Here is a 25,015-nt window from a genome sequence, read left to right as displayed (position 1 = left end):
ATTACAGGAACGAAAACATTCCCAATTGCTACAACCAGCCAACATATGAAAAGTGTTTACTACTAAAAACAGGAAAACAGCTAGGAAATGACCCCAGGGTTGAACTACAGTGGGAATGAGAGATCACAAATAATTTAGGCCCTTGAAAATGAACTATTAAAAGAGCTGGTTCCCTCATTCGTCAGGAAAATGTGGCCAGGTGGATGGAGCTCGTTCCAGTTGCTCGCTCCCTCTTCCTGTCTGTGTTCTCTTTTGCCAGTGGCACTTGTGCTGTCTGACACAGCCCTCGGAGATGCAGAGCAGCAAGCCTCCCACTTCATGGCTGACTCATCTCATTCACCAATCTCAGGATAAAAAGCATGACTAAGGGGCCCTCGGAACAACCCTCTCCAAACTGGGGCGTGGGCTGGGTGAGGCAAGCTCTGCCCAAAGGTAAATCCAAAGGCAGGAAGCCAAGGCAAGCTGCAGCATCGGCTTCCCCTGAAAGGCAGAAGCAAAAAGTTCCCCGCTGGCCCCAGGCTTTGGCATCCTGTGTACATCTCCCCAGCGCCCAGCCTGTGTGTGGCAGGCCTAGGAACCAAAGCCAAGCCAAGCCAAGCAAAACACAGCACGTACGAAGTCACGTGACCGAAGCAGTTAAACTTTAACCGGGAATCCGCCTAGTTCCTAAGAAAGGCAGTGACTCAGAGGTGGTCCTTATCACGACAAGAAGAATGGCATTATAGATAAAACACAGATACACACAGACTACAGCCAAGGTGAGCTGCTAAAAATAAAGAGAACAAAGAAGGCACAACAAAACCACCTGAAGAAAGTGTCCCACAAATATTCTTTCCAACAGCTCAGTTTTTAAAAAAAGATGATTGCATGCTTTCTGCAGCATGACACTTGCTTGGGAGATTGCCGGGGGGGGGGGGGGGGGGGGGGGGGGGGGGGGGGGTGGGAAGGACTACGGACACCTAGTATCTGCACGAAGGGCTATAATCCCAAGATCCTTCGGGAGCAACCCTCGGACTTCCAAGCAGAGACAGGTCTTGGCCTGTGGAGGGATCACCAGGCCCTGCCAGTTCCACCCCAGCAGAAGCCAAGAACTGGGGGCAGTGGAGGCAGCATCTCATAAAAAAAAAATATTATCTGGTTTGTGCTTTTAAAGTAAAAATGTCCCTCCAACAACCAACAGGCCATACTCTCCAAAACTAAATAAAAAGAGCAGCCCAGGTGGCTCACCGGTTTAGTGCCACCTTCAGCCCAGGACATGATCCTGGAATCCCAGGATTGAGACCCATGTCAGGCTCCCTGCATGGAGCCTGCTTCTCCCTCTGCCTGTGTCTCTGCCTCTCTCTCTCTCTCTCTCTCATGAATAAATAGATTTTAAAAAGGGTTTTTTTTTCTTTAAAAAAAAAAAAACAAAAACCCTAAATAGGGGAGTGAATGCATTGCCAAATGCAAGTGTCATACGCATCACAGTTACCAGCCTGGGTGGAAAGCAGCTGTGCAGCCATGAAGGCATCTTCTGTCCTCTGGTTCAGGTCCCTTTGAGAATGGGACAAGCAGTTGCACTTCTGGCTAAGAGCTACCACAGAACTGATGAGATGATGCAGGGACAACAAATGGCTTTCAGTAAAAATCTACCCTCAATAACAGGCATGACAACAGCTGCAGACATTTATGAAAGGCCTGTCGTTTCCAAGGTAAGAAGAGAAAAGAGGGATCCCTGGGTGGCGCAGCGGTTTGGCGCCTGCCTTTGGCCCAGGGCGCGATCCTGGAGTCCCGGGATCGAATCCCACGTCGGGCTCCCAGTGTATGGAGCCTGCTTCTCCCTCTGCCTATGTCTCTGCTTCTCTCTCTCTGTGTGTGGCTATCATAAATAAAAATTAAAAAAAAAATAAAAAAATAATTAAAAAAAAAAAAAAGAAGAGAAAAGAAACCACCCAGATGGTCCCCGCCTTGGAAAAGCTTCTAGGTAATCCAGCTGTGTGAACAAGACAAAGGGACCTGCAGGATGACTCCTGTGCTGGAGGCTCAGGGGGGTACAGACCATTGGGGGCCGTGGTGATGGTCAGCTTCGAAGGTCCCCATGAGCCCAACAGCATAGAGCTCAAGGCCAGGGAAAGACGGGGCAGGTCCCTGGCGACAAGCTAGAGGAGATTTCAGAACATGATCAGTGTGTGCCTTTGGACACCACAGTGAGGACTTCTAAGTGTCTTTAAGTGTGTGTATGGGGGCGTGGGGCAAAGTGGTCACCACAGGCTTGGGTTGGGGGGCAGCTGTAGAGAGAAACAGAAACCTGACAGCTGAGGCTCTGGGGACCAGAGGAGTGGAATCACCTTGGAATGAAAAGAATGGTCCTGATGTAGCCCTCTCAGAAGACCTAACAGACTAACAGTGTGGGGTGAGTTATGGATGCTGGAAATACTAGGGAAATACTAGAGGATGTGGACAGCCTGGCACTGTTGGGGGAAAGGACACAGTGGGAAGGGGTCTGTGAAGAACCATTTTCAAAAGTCAGTGGTGTCAGGGGCACCTGGGTGGCTCAGCAGTTGAGTGTCTGCCTTTGGCTCAGGCCAATTCTGGGGTCCTGGGATCAAGTCTCGCATCAGACCCCCTACTGGGAGCCTGCTTCTCTCTCTGCCTATGTCTCTACCTCTCTCTGTGTCTCTCATGAATAAATAAGTAAAATTTTGAAGGAAAAAAAAAAAAAAAGTCAGTGGTGCCAACCAAGCTAGCCTCCCAAGTACCTAATGCCAGCCCATATGGCAGCAACGAGAGTACCACCAGAAGGCCTGTGTCCTAAAATGCCTCACATTGGCCCTGTCACACAGCCCAAAACCTAACATCACTTATTTGGGGTTGAGTTGTTGGTACTGCCATGACATGCAGGTGGCCAGGCAGTCTCAGCTCTTGCCCACATTCTACCTGGCTATGGAGGGCTGGCTATAGGGGAAGGAGAGGAGCAGACTGCTGGGGGCAGGTGAGCCCTGGGGAACTCAGGGGAGAATCCAGAGAGTCTAGCCCTCAGAATATAAGAATACTGGATGTACAGATGCGAAAAACAGAGGGAAAGAGAGACATAAAAAATGGGATACATAGATGTCTCCCGAAACTCCAGGTCCCACCACTCCTGTTCCGTCCTATGTTTCAACCTTGTCCTGCCACTGGCTGAAAATGACAACAATGATTTCTGTGTCTTGCACATTATTCTACTCTTGTTCTGGAGATGAGCTAGTGACTGGTGACATGATCCAAAGTCAATCTTGGTTCCAGAGCAGAAACAAGGGTCTAGGTAAGTACCGGTGCCATCAAGGACTGACAACGTTTAGAGATGGGCACTTACTCAATATATACCTAGAAGAACCTGCTGTGTTCTGGCGAGTTCTAGGCATGAGGGTGCACACATGGTGCTCATCTGTCTGTAGAGGTGTGCACAGGACCAGGATTCCCAACTGTCAACAGAATGCTAAGAAGAAACCGAGAAAACCAAAGTCTTTGAAATACTAGCAGCTCATCCAATCCTAAGCAAGTTTTCTCATTTCTTTTCCCCATGGTGATTTTGATTATTTCTATGCTGCATAATCTCTCCTTAACCTCATGTAAGTTAAAAAAAATTACAAAGATAGACTAATGATGTATTTTTCTGACACTTGCAGATATCCTTAAAATACAGTGTTAAATGTAAGGAAAAATCTCACACTGGGTTTTCTAGCAAATATTCCTATTTTGTGTCATTAAAACATTCCTTTTAAAATCTAACATACCTTGGACAAAGTTACAGCTACAAAGACCTGTAGAGCTACCAGTTCAAAAAGTAAAGCCATGGTACCATACCCTGGGAGGGCCCCGTTTTGGGGATTTTTCACGGAGAAGACAATAATGTATGCTTTAATCAACAGAAGTTATAACCAGTCAATCATAAATGGCTCTCTGCCTCCCCGGAAACACTTACCTCCTCAAGAAGCCGAGTGACAGCATCTATGTCATTATATGTCTTAGTCATCTGGCCAACTCTTTCAGCACATAAAACTGCAAGAAAAAAAAAGTGGTGATGAACTCCTGATGTCACAAACCAGCCAAGCAAATGACCCCCCCTAAAAAAGCGGCCCTCATGTCGTGCCTGCATGTTGAGCACAAAGGGTCGCTGGTTCTGCCAGGTTCAACCCACATGAGCTGAGCAGCACTGGATTTTGTTTCCGAGTTTCAGGGAAGAGCCTCAGGGGGGCTCCAGGGATGGGGTAACTCTGGATCCTGCAAGGTTCTGACTGTGTGTGTATGCGCATGCACTTGTGTGCACACTTAGAGGTGGCGCTGAGGACAAGGCACTGGAGAAGGGGTTCTGGCCTCATATAAATTCAGCAAACTGAAATGGGTCGGCCGCAGGGCCCCCACTGTGTGAATTATCAGAATCACAGGGTCTCTTGCTAACCATAGAGACCCAACCACATGGACAGAGTGGGGTCCTTCAGAAAGCGGCTATTGGTATAGTTAGCAAATAGCAATCCCAGCTGATCATTTCATCATGGTGCAGCCCCTCCCCTCCCCCTGCAAATGGCCTAAATTCTAAGGCTATGCAACCAGTTTCTCTACCATGAAAACTAGGGTCGTAGATTCTTTTTAATCAACACCAAAAAGGCCGATACCATTCCTGCCATACACAAACACACGTGTTTGTGACGGAGTGATATTTCACCACATATATAATTTCTTGTGGTCGTAAGAGGCTACATGCAGGCCACTTTAGGACATGTGGGCCTTTGTTCTCCTGTTGAAGAAAAAGGTTGTGCGATGAAGGAACACTTTAGTCCTAGGCTAAAAAAATAGCAGGGTGGTTTTATTTTAAATCAATGACAAGGAATTGATTTGCAATTCCACAAACACCAAGAAAGTAGCATAGGTTTTATTCTGTAGAGGAAGGAATGAATGTAAATGGGTTTAGGACTCAAGCAGTAAACATTTTTAGACTTGCCACTTTTGCAATAAGTAACATCTAAGTAACTCTTTATAATTAAGACTCTACAAAATAATTCCTTAAGAGGTGAAGACATGCTTCAGCTTTGACAATGACCCACATTCAGTAACAGCCCAAGCAAGGCAGTTGAGAATTAAGTGTATTACTAAGCTAACCTCCATAGCCTTGCTAATGGCAAGCTGTAACTGGAATCCGATAGGTCTCTAAATATTTTATTAAATGCAAGTACAGATCATCCTAGTGAAGGAGCTCAGAGAAATCCGATCCATTGGAATGATTTTCTAGCTTAAGGAGACCTGAAATCTGGTTCCAAATCTGAAACCCCCTTCCAGCTTTCTCCTGAACTCAACAGTTCTCTGGGAGCTGGGAGGAAATGCACTGCCTCAAGCACTTTTGCACTTTCATTCCTTCAACCTCCAGTGGGGCTGACTTCAGGAAAAGCAAGAGTTGGTTTAAACCAGAATTTAATTGGATGGAGGTGGAGTCCAGCTCAAATTGCTGTAAATTGTTCAACAGCTCGGGGTCATGAGAAATCCTTAAGGGAGGATTCCTGCACCCCTGCAGGAGTTAGTTTTCATGCTGGACAACTGTGCTCCAGCAGTATTGTAGGAAAAGATGCAGAAGGGCCCCCAGCCCGCCTGCTGGCCCCGCAGGCAACCATCAGCAGGCCTGGCTCATTAACCAGAAACAGACCCCAGCAGTAACAAAAGGCCTCTGTGCTGAAACCGGTGTTGTGACTAGGGGGCCTGCTTAGTGCCCACCTCTTACCCCCTAACTTAGAGAACAGAGTCCTCTGCTGTTGTAGAGAAAAAGAAAACCCAGCTCGACTTTAATTAATCCGGCTCCACATCACTGTAACATAATAAAGAGAGCAGGATTCAGAGCTGCTTTTTCCTCCAGGATTGTAGTCATCAGAAATCATACTCACATTTTTTAAGCTAATTTTTAAAATTAATCATGTGTCGATAATCACATGCAGATATAAGAAGTAATACAGAGATCCCTTACACCCTTCACCCAGTTCCCGTGGTGGTAACATTTTGTAAAATTATATCACAACCAGGGCACTAACATTGATACAGTCCATGAATCTGATTCAGATCTTCTCTTATTAACTCCTGCTCATCTGAGTGTGCATGTGTGCACCTGCTGTGACTAGTAAGTAAGCTCTAACAATCATATTACCTATGCATGTAGGTTTGTGTATCCACCGCCACAAAGATCCCTCATGCTTCCTTTTAAGAAGCTTTAACATGCTTTAACCATTGATCCAATAAGATGTACCCTTGGACCAGTGGTTTGCTTTCTAGCATTAACCAGTCAGACACATATTATTGCCGTGTGTGCAGTGACAGGAGGGCAGGTGTAACCTTTCATGTTCAGTTAGGGCTGCAGATTGTGAGGTAGAGACCTTCCAAAAATCCCCAGGCCTTTGAGAGATCCCAGCTTCAGAAGTCAGAGTCACAGATGAAAAACCATGGTTGACCATGAGTATGTGCATTGTTATTCCAGTTATATTTAAAAAAAAAAATACATTTAATCCCAATGGGGACAAGAGGGACTGATTTATAGTAAATACACAGTGGAAAAAAATCAGGATAGCCATAAAAATATTGACATTTCGATGGCATTATAAATTTTAACTTTTTTTGTAGTGACCATGCATAGTGATGGGGAAAAATTACTTAAAATATTTTTCAGAAAATATACAGTTGACTATAATATAAGGTCCTGGAATCCTCCCTGATGCAACTTTTTAGAGAAATCAGTAACAGAAGCAGCAGACCTTTACTGAGCACATTTCCTGTGGCCATGTTCAATAGCCCTCTCTTCGGATTATTGATAAATACGACAGGATAGGAACTTAAACTAACCCCATTTTATAAACGGGAACCTGAGGCCCAGAGAAGTTAAGTAACTCCTCTGGTGTCATACGGCTAGCAAATGGCAAATGTCAACATAAGAAGAGGATCCCAGCAGGGCTGCAGTTAACATTTATAGAGTACCTGCTATGTCTGGGGATTTTATGTGTTTTTTCCTGAATCCTCACAGCAACCCTACAGGGTAGGTGCTGTCATGATGACCATTCCACAGATGAGAAAACAGATGTTAAAGGACCCAACCAAGATCACAGCCAATGAGTCTGCATGGCAAGGACTGCACTTAGGTCAGTCTGGCTTGCATCTTAAGCTAGGGAGCCACAGAGGATACAAGGGTGAGGCTGAGGCCAGCACACATCGACGACATTCAAGAAGCATAAACAGAACAAGAAACATCTGTGGTGTAAGGGAGAGATCCCTGGCACTGGGGCTCTGAGGCTTAGGTTTCCATAGGGGACTCTACCAAGGTCATGAGGCCCCAGACAAGACCTGCCATGTGTGTCTTGGGTTTCTCTTCCAAGAAATGAGAGGGCAGGGTTGAGAACAATGAGGTGGGAAAGCAACCAACAATGCCCTTAAACAGTAAGATAAGTACAGGCTGCACCTCCCAAGCACTGACTTTCTAGATACTCAATCTACAATAAACCATGGTCTTGTTTCTCTCTCCATGGGAACAACATTCCAAATGGAGGTTCCAATTCAGACCAAGGGGGTGCTAACAAATCAACCCACTTCCACTCAGAGGATGTTCAAAAAAACAAAACAAAAAAAAAAGCCACAGTAGCAGATCTCTGGGTGGCTCAGTGGTTTAGCACTGCCTTCAGCCCAGGGCGTGATCCTGGAGATCAGGGATTGAGTCCCACATCGGGCTCCCTGCATGGAGCCTGCTTCTCCCTCTGCCTGTGTCTCTGCCTCTCTCCGTGTGTGTGTGTCTCTCATGAATAAATAAATAAAATCTTTAAAAGAAAAAAAAAAAGCCACAGTAAAAGAACAGCTGTAAACCTCTATAGTAACATGAGAAAACTAGGGTCTAAGACTCTAGAAAGAGAAGTATAACCTACACAGGCAAAGCAGATATACCGTACACACAGCACAGTTCTTGCAGTATCACACTAAAGTGCATCCCATGTGCAGCAGGCTCTGTGCTGACCAGGAGAGAAGACCTATGCCTTCTGAGGGCACCCAGAAAACACACAGCCCATGTGCCCCATCAGGGCAACCTTGGGCAGGGGCCCAGCATGTGTGAGGCCTGGCAAGTCCCTTTAAGGAGTCTGGACTTTCACGATGGGACAGCAAAAGCCACTGGAGGGTTCTCAAAGAGGGAGTGTTCTGGCTACAGTAAAGAGAAATGGGGTAGGGATGGGGGGGCAGGGTTGTGGTCAAGGCTGTTGATTAATTCAAAGAAGTGGCTGTGAAAATGGAGAGGAGTGGTCTCTTGAGAGAGTTGAGACAGGACGGTAAATCAGATAAGATCTGGGCTTCTCACTGGGACAGAGGGTACATGAGCACTCTGTTTCCTAGGTCTACTGCACCACCCCACCCCATCCACTCCCATCCCTGCCCCCAGCAAGACAGGCACATGCATTGGAAGGCCAGAAGCACAATGGGGTTGACCTAGTGCAAACACCGGCAAAGGGGACAGGGGTTGAGATCCCCATGGAATAATGTGCCATGTCGTGTACAATGCCCTGCAGCAGGAGGCCCCCTACAGGAGGAACACCCTCCCAGAAGCTGGAGGTACTAAGTCATGGTTCCAAAGGATCCAACTTGCAATGAGAAAAGAATCAAACACTTGAGTGGGCAGGTGGAATCATGAAGGCAGATTCAGATGAGTGGCCCTGGGCTGGCTGGGCAGGGGGAGGGAGGCCCGTACTGGGCTGTCAGCTAACTGGAGGAGGGAGGAGGGTGCCGCTCTGGGGTGAGAGGTGCAGGCAGGCCACTTTGGCTGAAAATCAGGAACGCAAGCTTTATGCAAAGTAAACCACCCCCAAAACAATTTTGAGAATAAATGCTGGCAGCCATTTTACAGTTCCTGTTCATAGACAGAAGATGCCAGCCAAGAAATCCCCAATATCTACAGAGAGCAGGCCCTGAATAGAAACCAGTCCCTGCCTAATGCAGAGATGATGATGCCAGGGAAGGGAGCTCAGGGGTGATGACCTGAGGCCCAAGGAAACACACACAGGGAAGAAAACAATGGGGTGGGGGGGCCTCCAGGGTCAGGCCAGACTGGGCATCCAAAGGAGCCCCAGGGCATGCGTGGGAGAAGTGGGCAGGGGCAGTGCAGGTGGTGGAGCAGCCAAAGCAGGAGGTCAGAGGTGGAACGCAGGAAGCCTGGCCAAGGAAATGGATGGCAAGAAGGTTCCAGCACACAACCCGCTCTCCCTAGGAACTTGTGCCTTCTCATCACATTAACAGGCTTGACAAGGCCCCCTTGACATTTTGGCTTTATCAGACTTCTCTGAGAAAATACGGTTGACAGCCCTCACTACTCATTTATATACTGGGTTGTGGTGGAAAGATTCTCCTAAAGTTGTATAAACAATTAGCTCTCACCACTTCTTAACCTAATTTTGATGATATTTCTCCTATGTCAGTTTTACATATTTTTGGAGCAAATAAATATTTTGCACACATACAAGTATGTATGTATACAACCATAAATGCACATTTACATAAAACTAAATTATAAAAATATATACGTGTGTGTGTGTGTCTATGCCAAGACCTCAGGAGACACAGCTCCCTTATAATAACACGAAGACCAAGTCACCAATATCCATGAATGGAGAGAAGATATTCATAACTGTCCATTATATTTGCATTTTGCATTGTTTGGCTATGTGTTCCAGCCTATTTGTAGGTCATTTCTTTAATTAATTAGAACACTGTTTTTCAACTTTTTTTAGAACCTGATTTCAGTCCCTCTCCTTGATAATTTCTCCTCTTACCTTAAAATTTTTTGAAAAGTAAATTTTATTTTCTATAATATTTATAAAAACCATAAACCTATCGAATAACTTCCAAAATGCCCAGTTGAGACAGGAGCTGGCAGTTAGGTGTCAGAGAAGAGAATGGTCCACAAATCAGTGGGTTATCCCTCTCTTCTGTGAGCAGGAATAGCAGTTGTCAGTTGAAAAAGCATCCTCAGGGATGCCTGGGTGGCTCAGTGTTGTGCCTTCAGCTCAGGGCATGATCCTGGGGTCCAGGATCTGGTCCCACATTGGGCTCCCTGCATGGAGCCTGCTTCTCCCTCTGCCTGTGTCTCTGCCTCTCTCTGTGTGTCTCTCATGAATAAATAAATAAATAAAATCTAAAAGAAAAAGAAAGAAAAAGCATCCCTACATTTGGCCCCCAATCCTCCAGGAAGTAAACCTAATAAGTACTGCCCTGCTCCTGGCAAGGGCTGGAAGGCTCAGAACCTGAAAGCCAAGGCTAAAAAGATCCCCATGAAATCCTAAATGAGTCACAACTGGTGCTAAATTTCCAGGCATTGCAAAACAAATGTCCTTTATTTAAAGCTTTGTCTACACATTTTTGAATTTAGTCAATGTTCTGCTTTAAAAATCCTCACCAGCTCTGCCACTACCAACAAACAGCAACCTCAATTCATATATATATATATATATATATATATATATATATATATATGACATATCAGAACCATCCTTACCTGGCTCCTAGCCTGCCACCCATGGCCATTCTCCATCATAGCTCATGCTCACCCTACGATGCCATTCTTGGTATCTGGCTTGGAGCCACATGTGCCTATTTCCTTCTGCAGGGACCATCTCTCTCCTGCTCCTCCCTGTGGCCCAGCAGGACAATAGTCCACCATTGTAAAAACTGTGCCTTTCGGGACACCTGGGTGGCTCAGCGGTTGAGTGTCTGCCTTCAGCTCAGGGTGTGATCCCGGGGTCACAGGATTGAGCCCCACATCCACTCCTTGCAGAGAGCTTGCTTCTCCCTGTGCCTGTGTCTCTGTTTCTCTGTGACTCTCATGAATAAATAAATAAAATCTTAAAAACAAAAAACAAAAACTGTGCCTTTCCCAGTCAGCCTTCCCTTGGAGGGCAGCTAGCTCGCAGACACCCAGACCTGGCTGATTTGGCAAAGCATTTTGATGAAAGCAACATCTTTATTATTTATTTATTTATTTGAGAGAGAGAGAGAGAGAGAGAGAGAGAGAGAACATGCAGAGCAAGTGAGAGAGAACATGAGTGCAGGGAGGAGCAGAGGAGAAGCAGGCTCCTCGCTGAGCAGGGAACCCAATGCAGGCCTTGATCCCAGAACCCTGACATCATGACCTGAACCAAAGGCAGACACTTAACCCAACTGAGCCACCCAGGTGCCCTGAGGGCAGGGGGACATCTGTAAATGGCTATTCTTCCCCAGCCATACAGCAGCAACCAACCCCTGCGTACCCAGGCCTGACACCATGCCAGTAGGTTAGACACGTGTCCCCATACTTTATGGCAGGGGACCTCAGGCTCTGAGAAGTTAGATGAATGGCCTAAGGTCACAGACTTTAGAAGTCCCCTATGCCCCTATGGAAGAGGAAGAAAAAAAACCCATGTCCACACAAAGCTGCAAAGTATGCAAATGCCTACGGCAGCATTACTCCTGACAGTCAGAATGTGGAAACAACCCAAAGGAACCTCTCCTGATGAATGGATAAACAAAATGTGGTAGTCTGTGCCTGTCGAGTTCTACAGCCATAGAAAGGAATGCAGGTTTGGTACACGCAGCAACGTGGAGAGGCCTGCTTAGAAGCAGCCCAACACAAAAGACCACAAGCTGTAGGATTCCTTCCTGTGCAGTATCCCATAGAAGCAAGTGAGAGAGAAAGCAGATTCGTGGAGTCCTTGGGTTGGGAGCGGGAATGGGACTAGCCATGAACGGGCATGAAGGAGCTCACACGGGTAGGGCGTTCAGACGTTCTAGAACTGGACTAGGGTGATAGCTAAACAACTCAAAGAATTTCCTCAAAAGCATTACACTGTTCAAAGTAGCTGAGTTTTACACTATTTTAAGTTATATCCCAATATTTTAAGTTACCCAAACAACACGTAGCTACATAAACTGGAACTAGACAGACTGTATTCCAAGCACTTCCCCGCTACACAGCAATGTAAAAGCCTTCGTTTGTTATCTTGATCCCCAACCGAGCCCTCCTCAGACCACAACTGTGTAGCCACAGCAATCCCTCACCTCAAAATCAGCACTAATAAAAGGCACATAAATGGACTAGTTCACCCCACAGAGACCACGTCTGCTTAGATGACTGTCAGTAAAATTAGCTCTCATGATACACTGGTAAAGAAACCAAGAGCCACCTCTCTCCAGTTTTTGAAAAGAGGGACTCTGGACTGTCTTCCCCAGGCATGACACATCCATTCTCTTTCCAAGGTAGAGTCTCATCCCTGGCATCGCTGTTCTCCTTCAACATCTATCTTCAAAATAATTTAGACTTGGCCCAACAGTGCAAGTGGATTAACTACTAAGACCCATAAGACACATGTTATTTGGGGGGACACCTAGGTGGCTCAGTGGTTGAGTGTCTGCCTTTGGCTCAGGGCATGATCCTAGAGTCCTGGGACTGAGTCCCGCATCAGGCTTCCTGCATGAAGCCTGCTTCTCCCTCTGCCTATGTCTCTGCCTCTCTGTGTCTCTCATGAATAAATAAAAATCTTTAAAAAAAAAAGAAGACACACATTATAACTTTTATAACACAAAATAACTATTATATATATATATATAATATATATATATATATATATATCACAAAATAACTATTTTGATGCAGCCCTTGAAGTGGGTATAGGAAGAGGGTGAAGACCCACCCAAAATGGCCATGGCCACAACCATAACGGACATAAGTCTTACAAATGTCCCATGTCCCCTCCCACCTGGGCTATGTAGGTCCCGTGAAGGCAATGCAGTCTTATTTGGAAACCAACACATAACTGATACTCAAAAAACAATAATAATAATAAAAAGGAAGATTCTGTTTTCTCCCAGACCAGTCTTTGGAAAAAAAAGGCTCATGTCTAACTAACACCCCAGAGAGGGGTGAAAACAAGGCCCCAGTGTATATTTTGTCACCCCAAGATAAGCAAATGTCCTAGAGAATCACCTCCCCTTTCCTCCCAGCTTCCTGGGGGGGGGGGGGGGCAGAGAGAGAGAGAAGCCATCTAGAAATGGGCCATATCAAGTCTAGTGTGGCACAAAGAGATAATGAAGTAGGAAACTTCTAAGAAAGAAGCCGTGTTAAAAAGAAAGGCATCAACTCATAAGTAGCAGTGGTCTTAAGCCAGAAAGCAGATGGGCCGACTTCCTTACTGATTTCCAGTTAGGGCTCAACACCTGAAAACTGCCCTTTGTGCCAAAGACTGATGTAGCCACTCACATCCTGGCCATCAGCAGCTACCTCTGAGGACAGAACACAGGCTCTCCTGCAGCCATGGGCTCAGAAAACCAAAAACCCCAGAGGATTCCATACACTCTTTTCAAATGCCGCCAGCTGCCAGGAATCGGGTAAGGAATCTTGCAGTTGGGTAACAACCTCAGGAGCGTCCAGATGAGGAGAAATTACGAGATCAGGCTTCCTTGGGCACTCCTTTGAGAATGTGGTACGAATCTGCCACACAGGAAACGATAAGGAAGTGACCACAAAACTTGACTATCTTCGCCAGTGTTTTCCTGGTGGCTGGTGCCAACACCCTGCTGGGCGCAGAGGGGGCATGATCTGCAACCCCACTCCCAGCGGCATGGAGATGTACCCCCTGCCTGCTCTCGCCCCGAGGCAGAGGGTACCAGGACAAACAAGCAGAGCCCTCCTCTGAGAACGCCACACAGCCCAAAAGTGCTTGAGGTCAATTCTGTTTCTGCACTGTTCAAGGCCTCCGTGGCCAGAAGACACAGAGCTGAGACATGTTCTCTGCAGAGGACAGTGAGAGCCAAGCTGCCTCTCGCAGCTGCCTGGTGTGAGCAAGCTGCTTCTCCCGGAAGCCCGGTCGCCCTATGAGCACCCACTCTGTGCGTTAAAACGATTAAATGAGATGCCAGGAAGGGCCCTGAACTCCATCAGCTTCATGCCTGGGTGTGGTGGAAGGCAGACCCCCAGGCAGGGTGACATGGGTGGAACTCTGGACAGGACAATCTAGCTGGGCCTCAGTTGCTTGGACTGCAAACGGGAATAGCATTTATTTCAAAGGCTGTTTTGAAGGTTGAAGGGTGACATTACAAAGTGCCTATCACCCTCACAAGGTGACTGGAAGAAAATAAACGTCTCCTGTATTCACAGGTCTTAGAACAATCCAAATATTAAATCCGTCCTTCAGCTGTCAACCAAAAGCACTTCTTTTTTGTTTTTTGGTTTGTTTTTTAAATTCTTCTTGAAATTTTTTTTTAAAGATTTTATTTATTCACGACACATACAGAGAGAGAGGCAGAGACACAGGCAGAGGGAGAAGCAGGCTCCTGCAGGGAGCCTGATGCAGACTCAATCTCAGGACTTCAGGATCACGATCTGAGCCAAAGGCAGACACTCAATCACTGAGCCACCCAGAAGTCCCCAGAAGCACCTCTTTTAGATCAGTTAGCAGGGAAGAAAACCACCTAAACCAGCTCAGAATCCAGGGAACAGTTATGGCCACATCCTGCAAATAATTTCATTATTCGAGAGCACTTCTCTTCCACACACACACTTGCTTCCCTTAACTCAAGACCCAGGTGGTGTGACGGTGTCGGAGAAAAGCAAGGTCCTGCCCAGCAAGTGGCTTGCTCTGGGACACAGGACTGGCCACAGGAACCAAACCTTCCAAAGCAACCTCTATCTTGTGATCTATGCCCCAGATTTCCTTCAGGCTAGAAGCCTGTCTCATGAATTTGATTTTACAAAGAAAACTGAGCATGTTGGCAATAAACTTTTTTTTTTTTTTTAGCCTACTGTCTTGAAATTATTGACAATTCACCCCTATAAGAGAGCTAAACTTTTTTTTTTTTTTTTTTTTTAAAGAATTATGTATTAAGGGGGAAAGGGAGAGAGAGAGTCCCAAGCGGACTCCACACTAAATACTGAGCCTGGTGCAGGGCTCAATCTCAGGACTCTGAGATCATGACCTGAGCTGAAAACAAGAGTCAGTTGCTTAACTGACTGAGCCTCCTAGGCACCCCACGACAGCTAAACATTTTACTGGAGAAAGGAAGGAGGTAGTAGGGTGGGAAAAAACAAAAGAGAAGAGAATGTAATCCTAAGATGGCAAATACAGAGCAGTGCCCACTTGAATATGATCATAAAGTAGGGACATTGTGTTAGGGGATGTCAACAAAAAGAAGCCACCTCCAGTTGACCTGTGAACTGGACTCAGGCATTTGGAGGCTCCCCTTCCCTGTCCTTGGAATGTGAGTTCAGCTTGCCTTTCCTGCTCCCAGAGGCAGCTCCAGGGACTCGGCCTTGAGAAGATAATGTGGTGTGGAGAACACCTGCATGGTATGCGTGACTGAACCCAGTTAAAGCCTCTATATCAACTTCTAAGGTTTGGCAGGTGGGTGCCGAGATCCACTCTCTTGTTGCCACCCAAGATAAGCCTTGTATGAAAGTTCTCTTTGCTTATTAAACATGTCACCTACCAATCTGGAGTGGCCTGCCCTCTTCATCAATCCCTACCCATGGAGTATGGGGGCGGGTTTCAGATTACACCGGGAACCTCCACAGGGAGTTGCAAACCAACACCCATGGTTATCTATGAGATGTGGACCAGCACAGGACAATGTACACTGGAATCAGCTGGAGGGCGTGTTAAGACCCAGTCGGCTAGGCTCCACCCCAGGGTGTCTGGCTCAGCAGGTCTGAGGACAGGGCCTGAGAATGTGTATTTCTGACACAATCCTGGGCAATGCTGATGCTCCTGGGACGGGACCCCACTTTGAGAACTGTTAGCATAATGGTTAAGAGCAGAGGGCCCTTGAGCCATTCTACTCAGGATGAAATCATTACTAGCTCTGTGACTCTGGACAAGGTCACTTAAGCTTTCTCTTATAAACCTATAAAGTGGAAAATTATAATAGCACTTAACCTCATTTAGTTGTTTTAAGGATTAAATGCACAAATTCACATAAAGTACCTAGAATGGTGCCTGGCACACACAGTAAGTACACAATAAACACTGGATCTCATCATCATCATCTGGCTCACCGTTTGTTTTTTTTTTCTTAAAGTTAAAAATATGGATATAGGAAATATTTGAAATACAATTTTTTTTCTTCTCTTGACTAGGCTATAAGACACTGCTCCAGAATCTTGTGTAGCCTTTAATTTAGAATCATATGGTTCAATGACTGGTTTCTCAAATCATCTTACTAATAAGCTCTATGGGCAGTCACACTTTCATATGCACGGGAATCTCCAGAAGATCTTGTTAAAAGGTGGGTTGTGACTCCATGGGCCTGGGGCCTGAGAGTTTGCAGCACTAACCAGTTCCCAGGTGATGTGGGCACATGGGCTACATGCTGGGTTGCACAGTCATAAGGAACATTAGCTGATCCAGGTAAACCCGGGCTGGTCCTGGCTCCACAGGAGCACATGGATACCTTTCTCCTGAGCATTTCCAGGAACCCGACTAATGCATAGTCTCCATCGGCCAGCCACTCCTCCTTTTACCCCCACTAGCTCCTTTGCAAAAGGACCAGGTGAAGCACCAGGCCTCAGCATGGAGCCCCCTGGCTCTCTTCTGGCTGTTCCCTTTCCCTGCTTTCTCCAGTGCAATGTTTTTAACTTCCTGTAGGTAAAACGTTAATAATTACCAGAATAGAAACCTCAAAAGAAAAACACTTTTGGTATACAGCTGATTATAAATAATTTTTAAAATAAAAGTTGAGACATGAAAATAAATCATCACAGAGCAGAATTTTGAGAAGGTATTCAGATTGTTTTTACCCAAGACCTAAAGAACACACATGCAGTCACTGCTTAAACATCCAGTTGTACCCCCAAAATCCCTTGCTCTGGGCTGTGAGTGAAAGCCACATTAGCCCAACTAGGAAACTCACACCAAGCTTTTGGGCCTATCATTAACACCCTGAGACTTGTCCAAAAACAGCATCTCTCTGATAGAACCCAATGGTGGGTACTCAGGTGATTTCAACATCAGCCCTTATACTTTTATATTTGAAATAATCCTAGGGGCAACTGGGTGGCTCAGTGGGTTAAGCATCCAACTCTTGATCTCAGCTTAGGTCTTGATCACAGGATTGAGTTCAGGCCCCACATTGAGCTCTATGCTGGGGATGGAGCCTTCTTTTAAAAAGTTAAAAAAAAAAAAAAAAAAAAGAATAACCACTTTGGGGCACCTGGGTGGCTCAGGCAGTTAAGCATCCACCTCTTGATTTTGGCTTGGGTCATGATCCTGGCATCAAGTTCCACACTGGGCTCCATTCCCAGCAAGAAGTCTGCTTCAGATTCTCTCTGCCCCTTCCCACACCAACCCCCTGCCTTGCACGCACTCACTCATTCTCTCAAATAAATAATCCTTAGGGACGCCTGGGTGGCTCAATGAGTGTCTGCCTTTGGCTCAGGGCGTGATCCTGGAGTCCTGGGATCGAGTCTCATATCAGGCTCCTCTTGGGGAGCCTGCTTCTCCCTCTACCTGTGTCTCTGCCTCCCTCTGTGTATCTCTCATGAATAAATAATTAAAATCTTTTTTTTAAATTCTTTAAAAATCCTAAGTTTAAAACAAAATCCCTATTTCAAATATGATTTTTAAAAAAATAAATGCCAGTGCAAAAACACACTTCATTTAATGACTCAGTCTCTTGCCCACCAATTTACCCAAACCCATTCAGTCACAATAAAACAACTAAACTTCTTAAAGCAGAGTACTGGAATGCCAGAAAGGGGAAAAAACAAACAAAAATCCCAGACAACTACAGATATTTGCAATGATGTGTATGAATTGGTTAAGCCACAGGAGCCAGACAAAATAATGCACATTATTTGATTCCATCTACATAGAACAAGAACAAAGGAGCAAACAAATCTAAGGTGACAGAAGCCAGGACAATGATCTCCCTCCTGGGGTGCAAGGGGACTTCTCAGGGCACTGGACATGCTGCATGTGGTTTTATGTGGGGGTCATTATTCAAGCCATTCACCATGGAAGATCTGTGTAGTTGAAGTTATACCTCAATAGGAAAATAAAAGAGTGCTGTGAGATGAGTAAAACAGCCAGGCCTGGGATCCCTGGGTGGCGCAGCGGTTTAGCGCCTGCCTTTGGCCCAGGGCGCGATCCTGGAGACCCGGGATCGAATCCCACGTCGGGCTCCTGGTGCATGGAGCCTGCTTCTCCCTCTGCCTGTGTCTCTGCCTCTCTCTCTCTCTCTCTCTCTCTCTCTCTGTGACTACCATAAATAAATAAAAATTAAAACAGCCAGGCCTACTTAGACACTAACAAGTAAAGGGTTAGATTTGAACAAAGTACAGAATTTACCCTCTTCCAAGAGGTCCAGGCTTTCATGCCGCTCACAGGTGGGCTTCCTCTCTTCATCCTGGTAGTCATATTCAAAATACCCTTCTTCCCTTCCCACATCGCTCAGGGACATTGCTGAAGTCACCCCAAAGCCCAAACATTGCCCTAAGGGGCGGTTCTTGGGGTAGCTCCCAGCTGTCTGCCCAGAGGAGCCATGGGAACCAGAGCTCCTGGGGTACACGCTGGGCCCTGGACGGGGCAGAGGACATTCCCTGGCTGAGCTGGAGTGGAGGGTGTGCACAGGGCCATTGGCCCAGCGTCACCCACGACAGACCCGGAAGGGGGTGGCTCCCAGAAGCCAGGGGAGGGCCAGGGTGGGGCGTGGCAGGAGAAGCACCTGCCAGAATGGGAATGCCCTGCCTGCCCCAGCGTGACCTTGCCAGATGCTGTGGACTCAGACAGGAGGCAGGCAGGCAGGTGTAGGACTTCAGGTAAGCTCTCCACCTCCAGAGTCTTCTCCCTACTTTTCCTCCCCCCAGAAGCAATGAGGAATGGTAGCTTCCTGGAAGTTTCATAGCAACTGCACAGGGCAATACCAAACAAGCCTTAAGCAGGTACACCTGTCTAAAGGTAGGACTCCAGCAGAGGAGCTGCCCTGGTGAATCATTGCCCAATGCCTCAGATGAGAGAATTTTGGTCTGTGTTCTGAGACCAATCTGACTTTTTTTTTAAGATTTTATTTATTTATTTTGAGAGAGAGAGAGCATGAGCAAGGGCCATAGGGGCAGAGGGAGAGAGAAGCAGACTCTCTGCTGAGCAGGGAGCCAGACATGGGGCTCGATCCCAGGACCTTGGGATCATGAACTGAGCTGAAGGCAGACACTTAACTGACTGAGCCCCTGAGACCAATCTGAGTAACAGCCTGCCACAGTGCTAAACAGGGAAGAAAGTGATCATTCTAATTACTAGCAGAAGGGGAAAAAAAGGCAGCAACCACTACCTGTTTTAAGCTTAATTCAGTCTTTCTTTGGTAATACATTGCATTTGCTCTTTTTAAATCTGCATTTTATAACCCCCACTCTCCTCCTAAATCTGTGTTGTATACAGTCAGACTTACAAATTCTAATTGCTAGGATAAGGAGGAAAAATTCTAAAGCCTAAGAGTTTACACTGTTGCCTGGAAGAAGAATCCATGGTTTAATTGTGTATCTCAATACCAATTCCTCTGTAGTGTTTGATTTTTGCCTTTAAAAGTGAAAATGGCAGGTTCTTCCATCAAACCCACTGGAAGGTGGCCCCGAGTGCTGGCAGCTAAGAACTGCAGCACATTCCGCAATGTCTGTGCTTCAGCTGCTTCCCAGCTACACTGTGGCAGGTCTCCCAGTTCCTAAGAGCCACACCAGGAGACCTATTCCACCTCTCTGCTGATTTGCCTCCCCTAGGTAACCGAGAGGGAGGCTTTGCACAGAGGCAAGACCATCATACAGAAGTCTCTGCCCAGGTTCAGGTGATAGTTCTTATTCATCTTTGGATCCTTAGGGCTGAGGATCCTGTTTTGAGAGCTAAAAATGTCTGCTACCGTGAATTGCTACCTCCATAAGAATGTAAGATCATATGAGTGCCTCAAATAGAAAACCAGAACAGAATAAAAATGCTATTTAAAAATAAAACCCTAGAGACATATGCATTGTCTGGTTAATATTTTGGAACCTGAAAAATGATTATTACATTTTACAACGTTAAAGATGGGTTCTTTATAAAAAGGAGGCTTAGCAGAATTCAGTGGCAGAGGGTTTAAAATCACATTTTGAAAATCTGCATAAGTTTTAAATACAATGTTTATGAGGACACACACTTGGGGAAAAATGCCATTTAATCGCAATAAATGGGATCAAATTAGACTTAATTCAATTCAAATGACCATAAGTCTGAAGCCCTGGCAAGGGAATGAGGGAGGGCGGGAGGATCTCCACCTTGTGCATTATTCATTCAGCAAATATCAGACTGACTCTAAGATGTGTAGGATACTGTACTCGGCCACGGCGTGTACAAATGAAAACAAAAGCTGATCTCATGTATTTGAGAATACTCTCAAGTGATGACTCATAACCAAGTTGTTTATACTTAGCTTTTAACTCGAATCTAGGTTATCCTTAACAAATGATGTCCAAGTCTGTATATATTATATAATAAACATTTAGGACATGGCATTTTGAACACCAAACCATCTTACACTCTTCATGGCACCCCATATTTCTGGGTTTAGTCCTTCAGGATATTCCCTGCCTCCCACTCCAAATCTCTCCTCTGTGCCCTCTCCCAGGGATGTTAAGGAATTCTCAAACCTTATCCACACGTGCATTCATTTCAAGGTTAAAGGCAGAGACAGGCCAAAAAACAGCTTCTCTGACAGAGCAATTTCTTCAAAAGCCAGAGCCAAGAAAGCCCAGGAATCCCTGTGCCAAGTGGGAGATCCTGGACCTCTGGATGTGAAGCCTTTGAGAAGGAGCTTGGCCTCAGGAAGAGCCAAGTAGCAAGGGTGTGTGCTGTCCTAGAGGCAAGGACCAGACACTGGGGCTCGGGCAGGGAGGCAGAGACTGAGTTCTGGACTGTCCCTAGAAACACTGCACAGGAAGACCATAAGTGGAAGGTGTCACCTCTTGCAGGGATGGAAGGGCATCCTTCCTGTGTGTCCCTCTCCAGATCTACTCAATATACCATCAGAGAAGTCACTGCCCCAATTTCTAGCAAAAGGAAAAAAAGCTCTACCATGCACTGTCCCAAGAGTGGCCAAAATCCATTGGGGTTATTTACATTCAATTTTAAATTAATTAAAATTAAATAAAATCCGGGGTACCTGGGTGGCTCAGTTGGTTAAGTGCCTGCTTTCAGCTCAGGTCATGATCCCAGAGTCCTGGGATGGAGCCCCAAGTTGGGCTCCCTGCTCAGCAGGGAGTCTGCTTATCCCTCTGCTCCTCCCCTTCTGCTTGTGTGCTCTCTCTCTCTCTCTCTCACTCTCTCTTGCTGTATCTCAAATAAATAAAATCCTTAAAAAATAATAAATTATAATTAAATAAAATCCAAAATTCAGTCATGTTCACCACATTTCCAGTGCTCCAGAGCCAGATGTGGCTATTGGCTACCATACTGGACAGCACAGCACAGCTCAGAGTGTTGCCACTGTCAAAAGTCCCACTGGACCACAGCCCTCTAGAGGGTACCTCCCCGTTTCAAGATGTGAGCTGTACACTTCCTGACCTCCATGGTCTGTGCCTAGTCTGCTGCCCCTTGCCTGCACCTGACCCCACTGCACCCTCCTGCCACCATTGTCCTTCTGCCCTCTTCTCCCAGTGCCATCCACTGTGCAGACTTCTCCCAGTGCTTCAAGCACCTCCCCTCCTTTCACTTCTTAGTTCCATTGGAACAGAGCACCCATTTCTGAAGGTCAGGATCCAAACACCTTGCTTCTACAATTAAAAAAAAAGGGGGGGGGGACATCATGCTCCAAAACCCGGGCTCTGGGCTTGCATCTCCACCTGAGAGAGGGCATTACTGCTACTTTACCAAAGCCACTTACAGAACTGACAATTACATTATGCATTTATAATTAATTCCTTTTTTTTTTTTTTTTAAGATTTTATTTGAGAGAGCGCATGCACTCATAAATGAGCAGGGGGAGGGGGAGAGGTAGGGCAGAGGGAGAAGCAGACTCGCCACTAAACAGGGATCCCTATTCGGGACTCGATTCCAGGCCTCCGGGATCATGACCTGAGCCGAAGACAGATGCTTAACCTACTGAGCCGCCCAGGCACCCCACTTATTTTTTTTTAAAGTCACTTTTATAGCCATTCAGAAGGGCGCTGCATCTGGAAAGGGAAAAGCCATCTGTCCCTTTTGAAGGTGCATCCCCCAATAAACACCAAGTGAACAAATGACAGCCTGTTTGAGTTGTTTGACACGAAGTGCAGGAACATTAGAAAATCATCTCGAAAACCTAGGAACAGCTTTTCAACTAGTGTTTCAAATACCTCCAGCAAAATTTTACTCCCAAATTAGCCAAGCCTCACCTTGGGGTGCCATTTTAGGGGTCCCTGCAATCAAGCGAGTAACAGCACCTGACTTTTCACTGTGGAGTAAGAAGCCCAAGGAACAAGTCCATCAGCCGTCTACTAGAGCATTCCCAGGGGAAGATCAATATTAGCATGAGCAAGACCATCCCCCCACCAGACATTCACATCTACAATGTTGTACTGCGGGCAATGAGGGTGCCAGGTTACAAAAGAAACTGTAGCAAAAAACAGGTAGTAGTAAAGATACTACTATATCTTGTTCAAAATGCCACTTGTCTTCTAAAAAGGATTTTTTTAATATTTTATTTATTTATTCATAGAGACAGAGAGAGAGAGAGGCAGAGACACAGGCAGAGGGAGAAGCAGGCATCATACAGAGAGAGAGCCTGACGTGGGACTCGATCCAGGGTCTCCAGAATCATGCCCTGGCCTGCAGCGCTAAACCGCTGCGCCACCGGGGCTGCCCCTAAAAAGGATTTTTAAAAAGAATTTACCAACTAGACCATCTCTGAGACAATAAAATTAAGCACTGGCCTAGCACATCACCATTTACGAAAAGTTTTTACAGCTGACCTTGAACAACTGGGTTTGAACTTCGATAATTACTGTGAACACGTTTTTCTCTTCCTTAGGATCTTCTTAATAACATTTTCTTTCCTCTAGCTTACTTTATTCTAAGAATACTATATAAGAATACTACATATTATACTACACTTACTATAATACTATACGAAGAAAAATACATACAATATACAAAACGTGTTAATCAACTGTTTATGATTCTTGTCAAGGCTTTGGTTGACAGTAGGCTATTAGTAGTTAAGTGGTGAGGGAGTCAAAGGTTCCACATAAATTTGCATCGTGTGTGTGTGTGGGGGGGGGTTGGTACCCCAAACTCCCATGTTGTTCAAGGGTCAACTGTACTTTATATTCCTTATACTCTTCACTATGCCTCTTGTCAGTGTGGCTATCCCCATTTTCCAGATGGGGCATCTGATTTGACAGAGGCTCACAGACATCCCAGGATGTGCCCAAACCACAGAGCCATGCAGAGTGAAAAGTGGGCCTCAGAAACTCCAGGCCAGCGCACTTTCTGGCGATATATGTACTTCTAGAGTCATTATAGAAGGACATGCTCTTTCTTTAGCTTAAAGACATATACTTGACCCCAAGTCTCTTTAAATATTAAAAAGGCCTCAGTTTTTAAAAGCATACTTTAAAAAAAAAAAAATAGTCATCAGCATAGCCAAGAAGGAACATGAAATTCTTTAACAGACCTAAAGAATGATTTTCCAGACCCCTGTTCCTGGGGCTGGTCTCCACTGACACTGGCACAGTTTCTCAAACACACCTGATGTAAAGAATCACCTAAAGTATGTGCTAAAAATTCAGATTTCTCAGGACCTCTCTGGGTCTGGAGTAAAGCTGAGAATCTTCTTTTTAAACAACTGGGTGATTTTCACAATCCACCAGGCTTTAGAGGCAGGACACATCCAATGTAGGCAGCCATGACTCCATCTGACACCATAGTTTAAACAGGAGGCACTGGTTTATCTGCACAAATTCTGCGAAGGCCATGCTACATGTGTCGAGAGCTGGCTGGTTCAAATCTCTAAAAATTACTTGAAGGTAATGGGCAACCAACCCCCCTCCAGTTTCTCATTATTCTAAGTCCCTGCCCCATGCCCCTTGTTACACCCTCTGGGGGTCTTACTGTTGTTGTTTGGGGGGTGGGAAAGATAGTAAGATTCCATAACTACCACTGATAAAAGGGAAGGATCCGGTCATTCAACACGGAATGAAGCTCTCCCACACCTCCAGAGATAAAAGAAAACAGCAGCTATTTTTTTTATTCCAGTTTTAAAAGAGGGATCCTCATTGTCCTGCCATCTATATTCCCACCCATACATGTATTACTTTTCAGTGCTAACCCTGCAACTGAAGCGTGAGTCACTAACTCGGACATAAATGATGATTTTGCATCTTTTTCAAAGCATTTGACTCATCTTTTGTTATTAGCATAGAAAGTTCCCTAGAAGTTTCCCTCATTAAAGATTCAAATGCCAAATGATAAGAGAGACAAAGCAGTGCTGTGTGTCTACTACCTGGCCACCTCACCGGGTTGGTCGGGTCTGGGAGATGAAAGGGCTATTTCATTTGCAATTTTAAAGACGCACGTATAAACAAAGGCAAACTGCATTTCCAGACTAACTGTAGAGGCCAGGTAAGAACTCAACTGGTCAGAAATGAGTAAGCGAGTTAACTACAAAATTAGCATTTACTTGAAATCCCAATCCCCTGGGTTTCCTAAACTAGATGATTTCTGGGTATCTGTCCCTTTTATTCTGTTTCGCTAACTATTTTTAAAACCCAGATTATGAAAATGCCAGTTGTCCCAGTAAAGTCTGTCCCAATAGCCTTTCCCCTTCATCCAAATTGGAATGGAGGGTCATGGCAAGTATTTCGCTCAACATTCAGACAGTAACTGCAATCAACACTGATTTACCCTTGGATAGAGAAGTCGCTTCTCCTTCCATTTTCCTTTCCGTTGGAAGAAGAGAGATCTGGCTGCCTCCAGGCCAAAAGACTCAACTGAGAAATGGCTGGGTAAGAAAGTCCATCTGACAGACACCC

General features: G+C 45.7%; 1 protein-coding gene across 12 annotated transcripts in view; it reads right to left on the bottom strand.

The window, feature by feature from the left end:
• TRAK1 (trafficking kinesin protein 1) overlaps positions 1–25,015 on the bottom strand; it is a 162,355-nt gene that overhangs the window by 41,108 nt on the left and 96,232 nt on the right. For 9 of the 12 annotated variants that reach the window (XM_038570543.1, XM_038570537.1, XM_038570538.1 and 6 more), the window contains one exon: positions 3,944–4,020. In XM_038570543.1, coding sequence (XP_038426471.1) covers positions 3,944–3,994 — 51 coding nt within the window. In that variant the 5' untranslated portion in view covers positions 3,995–4,020. Of the gene's footprint in view, positions 1–3,943; positions 4,021–18,332; positions 18,622–24,887; positions 24,938–25,015 lie in introns of those variants that run through there. The other 3 variants (XM_038570542.1, XM_038570539.1, XM_038570549.1) reach the window with 3 other exon arrangements.

The sequence above is a fragment of the Canis lupus genome, chromosome 23, assembly GCF_011100685.1.
Source record: "Canis lupus familiaris isolate Mischka breed German Shepherd chromosome 23, alternate assembly UU_Cfam_GSD_1.0, whole genome shotgun sequence".
NCBI classification, from domain to species: domain Eukaryota; kingdom Metazoa; phylum Chordata; class Mammalia; order Carnivora; family Canidae; genus Canis; species Canis lupus.
Note: the sequence above shows the minus strand (reverse complement) of the source record. Positions and strands in the feature narration are given on the sequence as shown.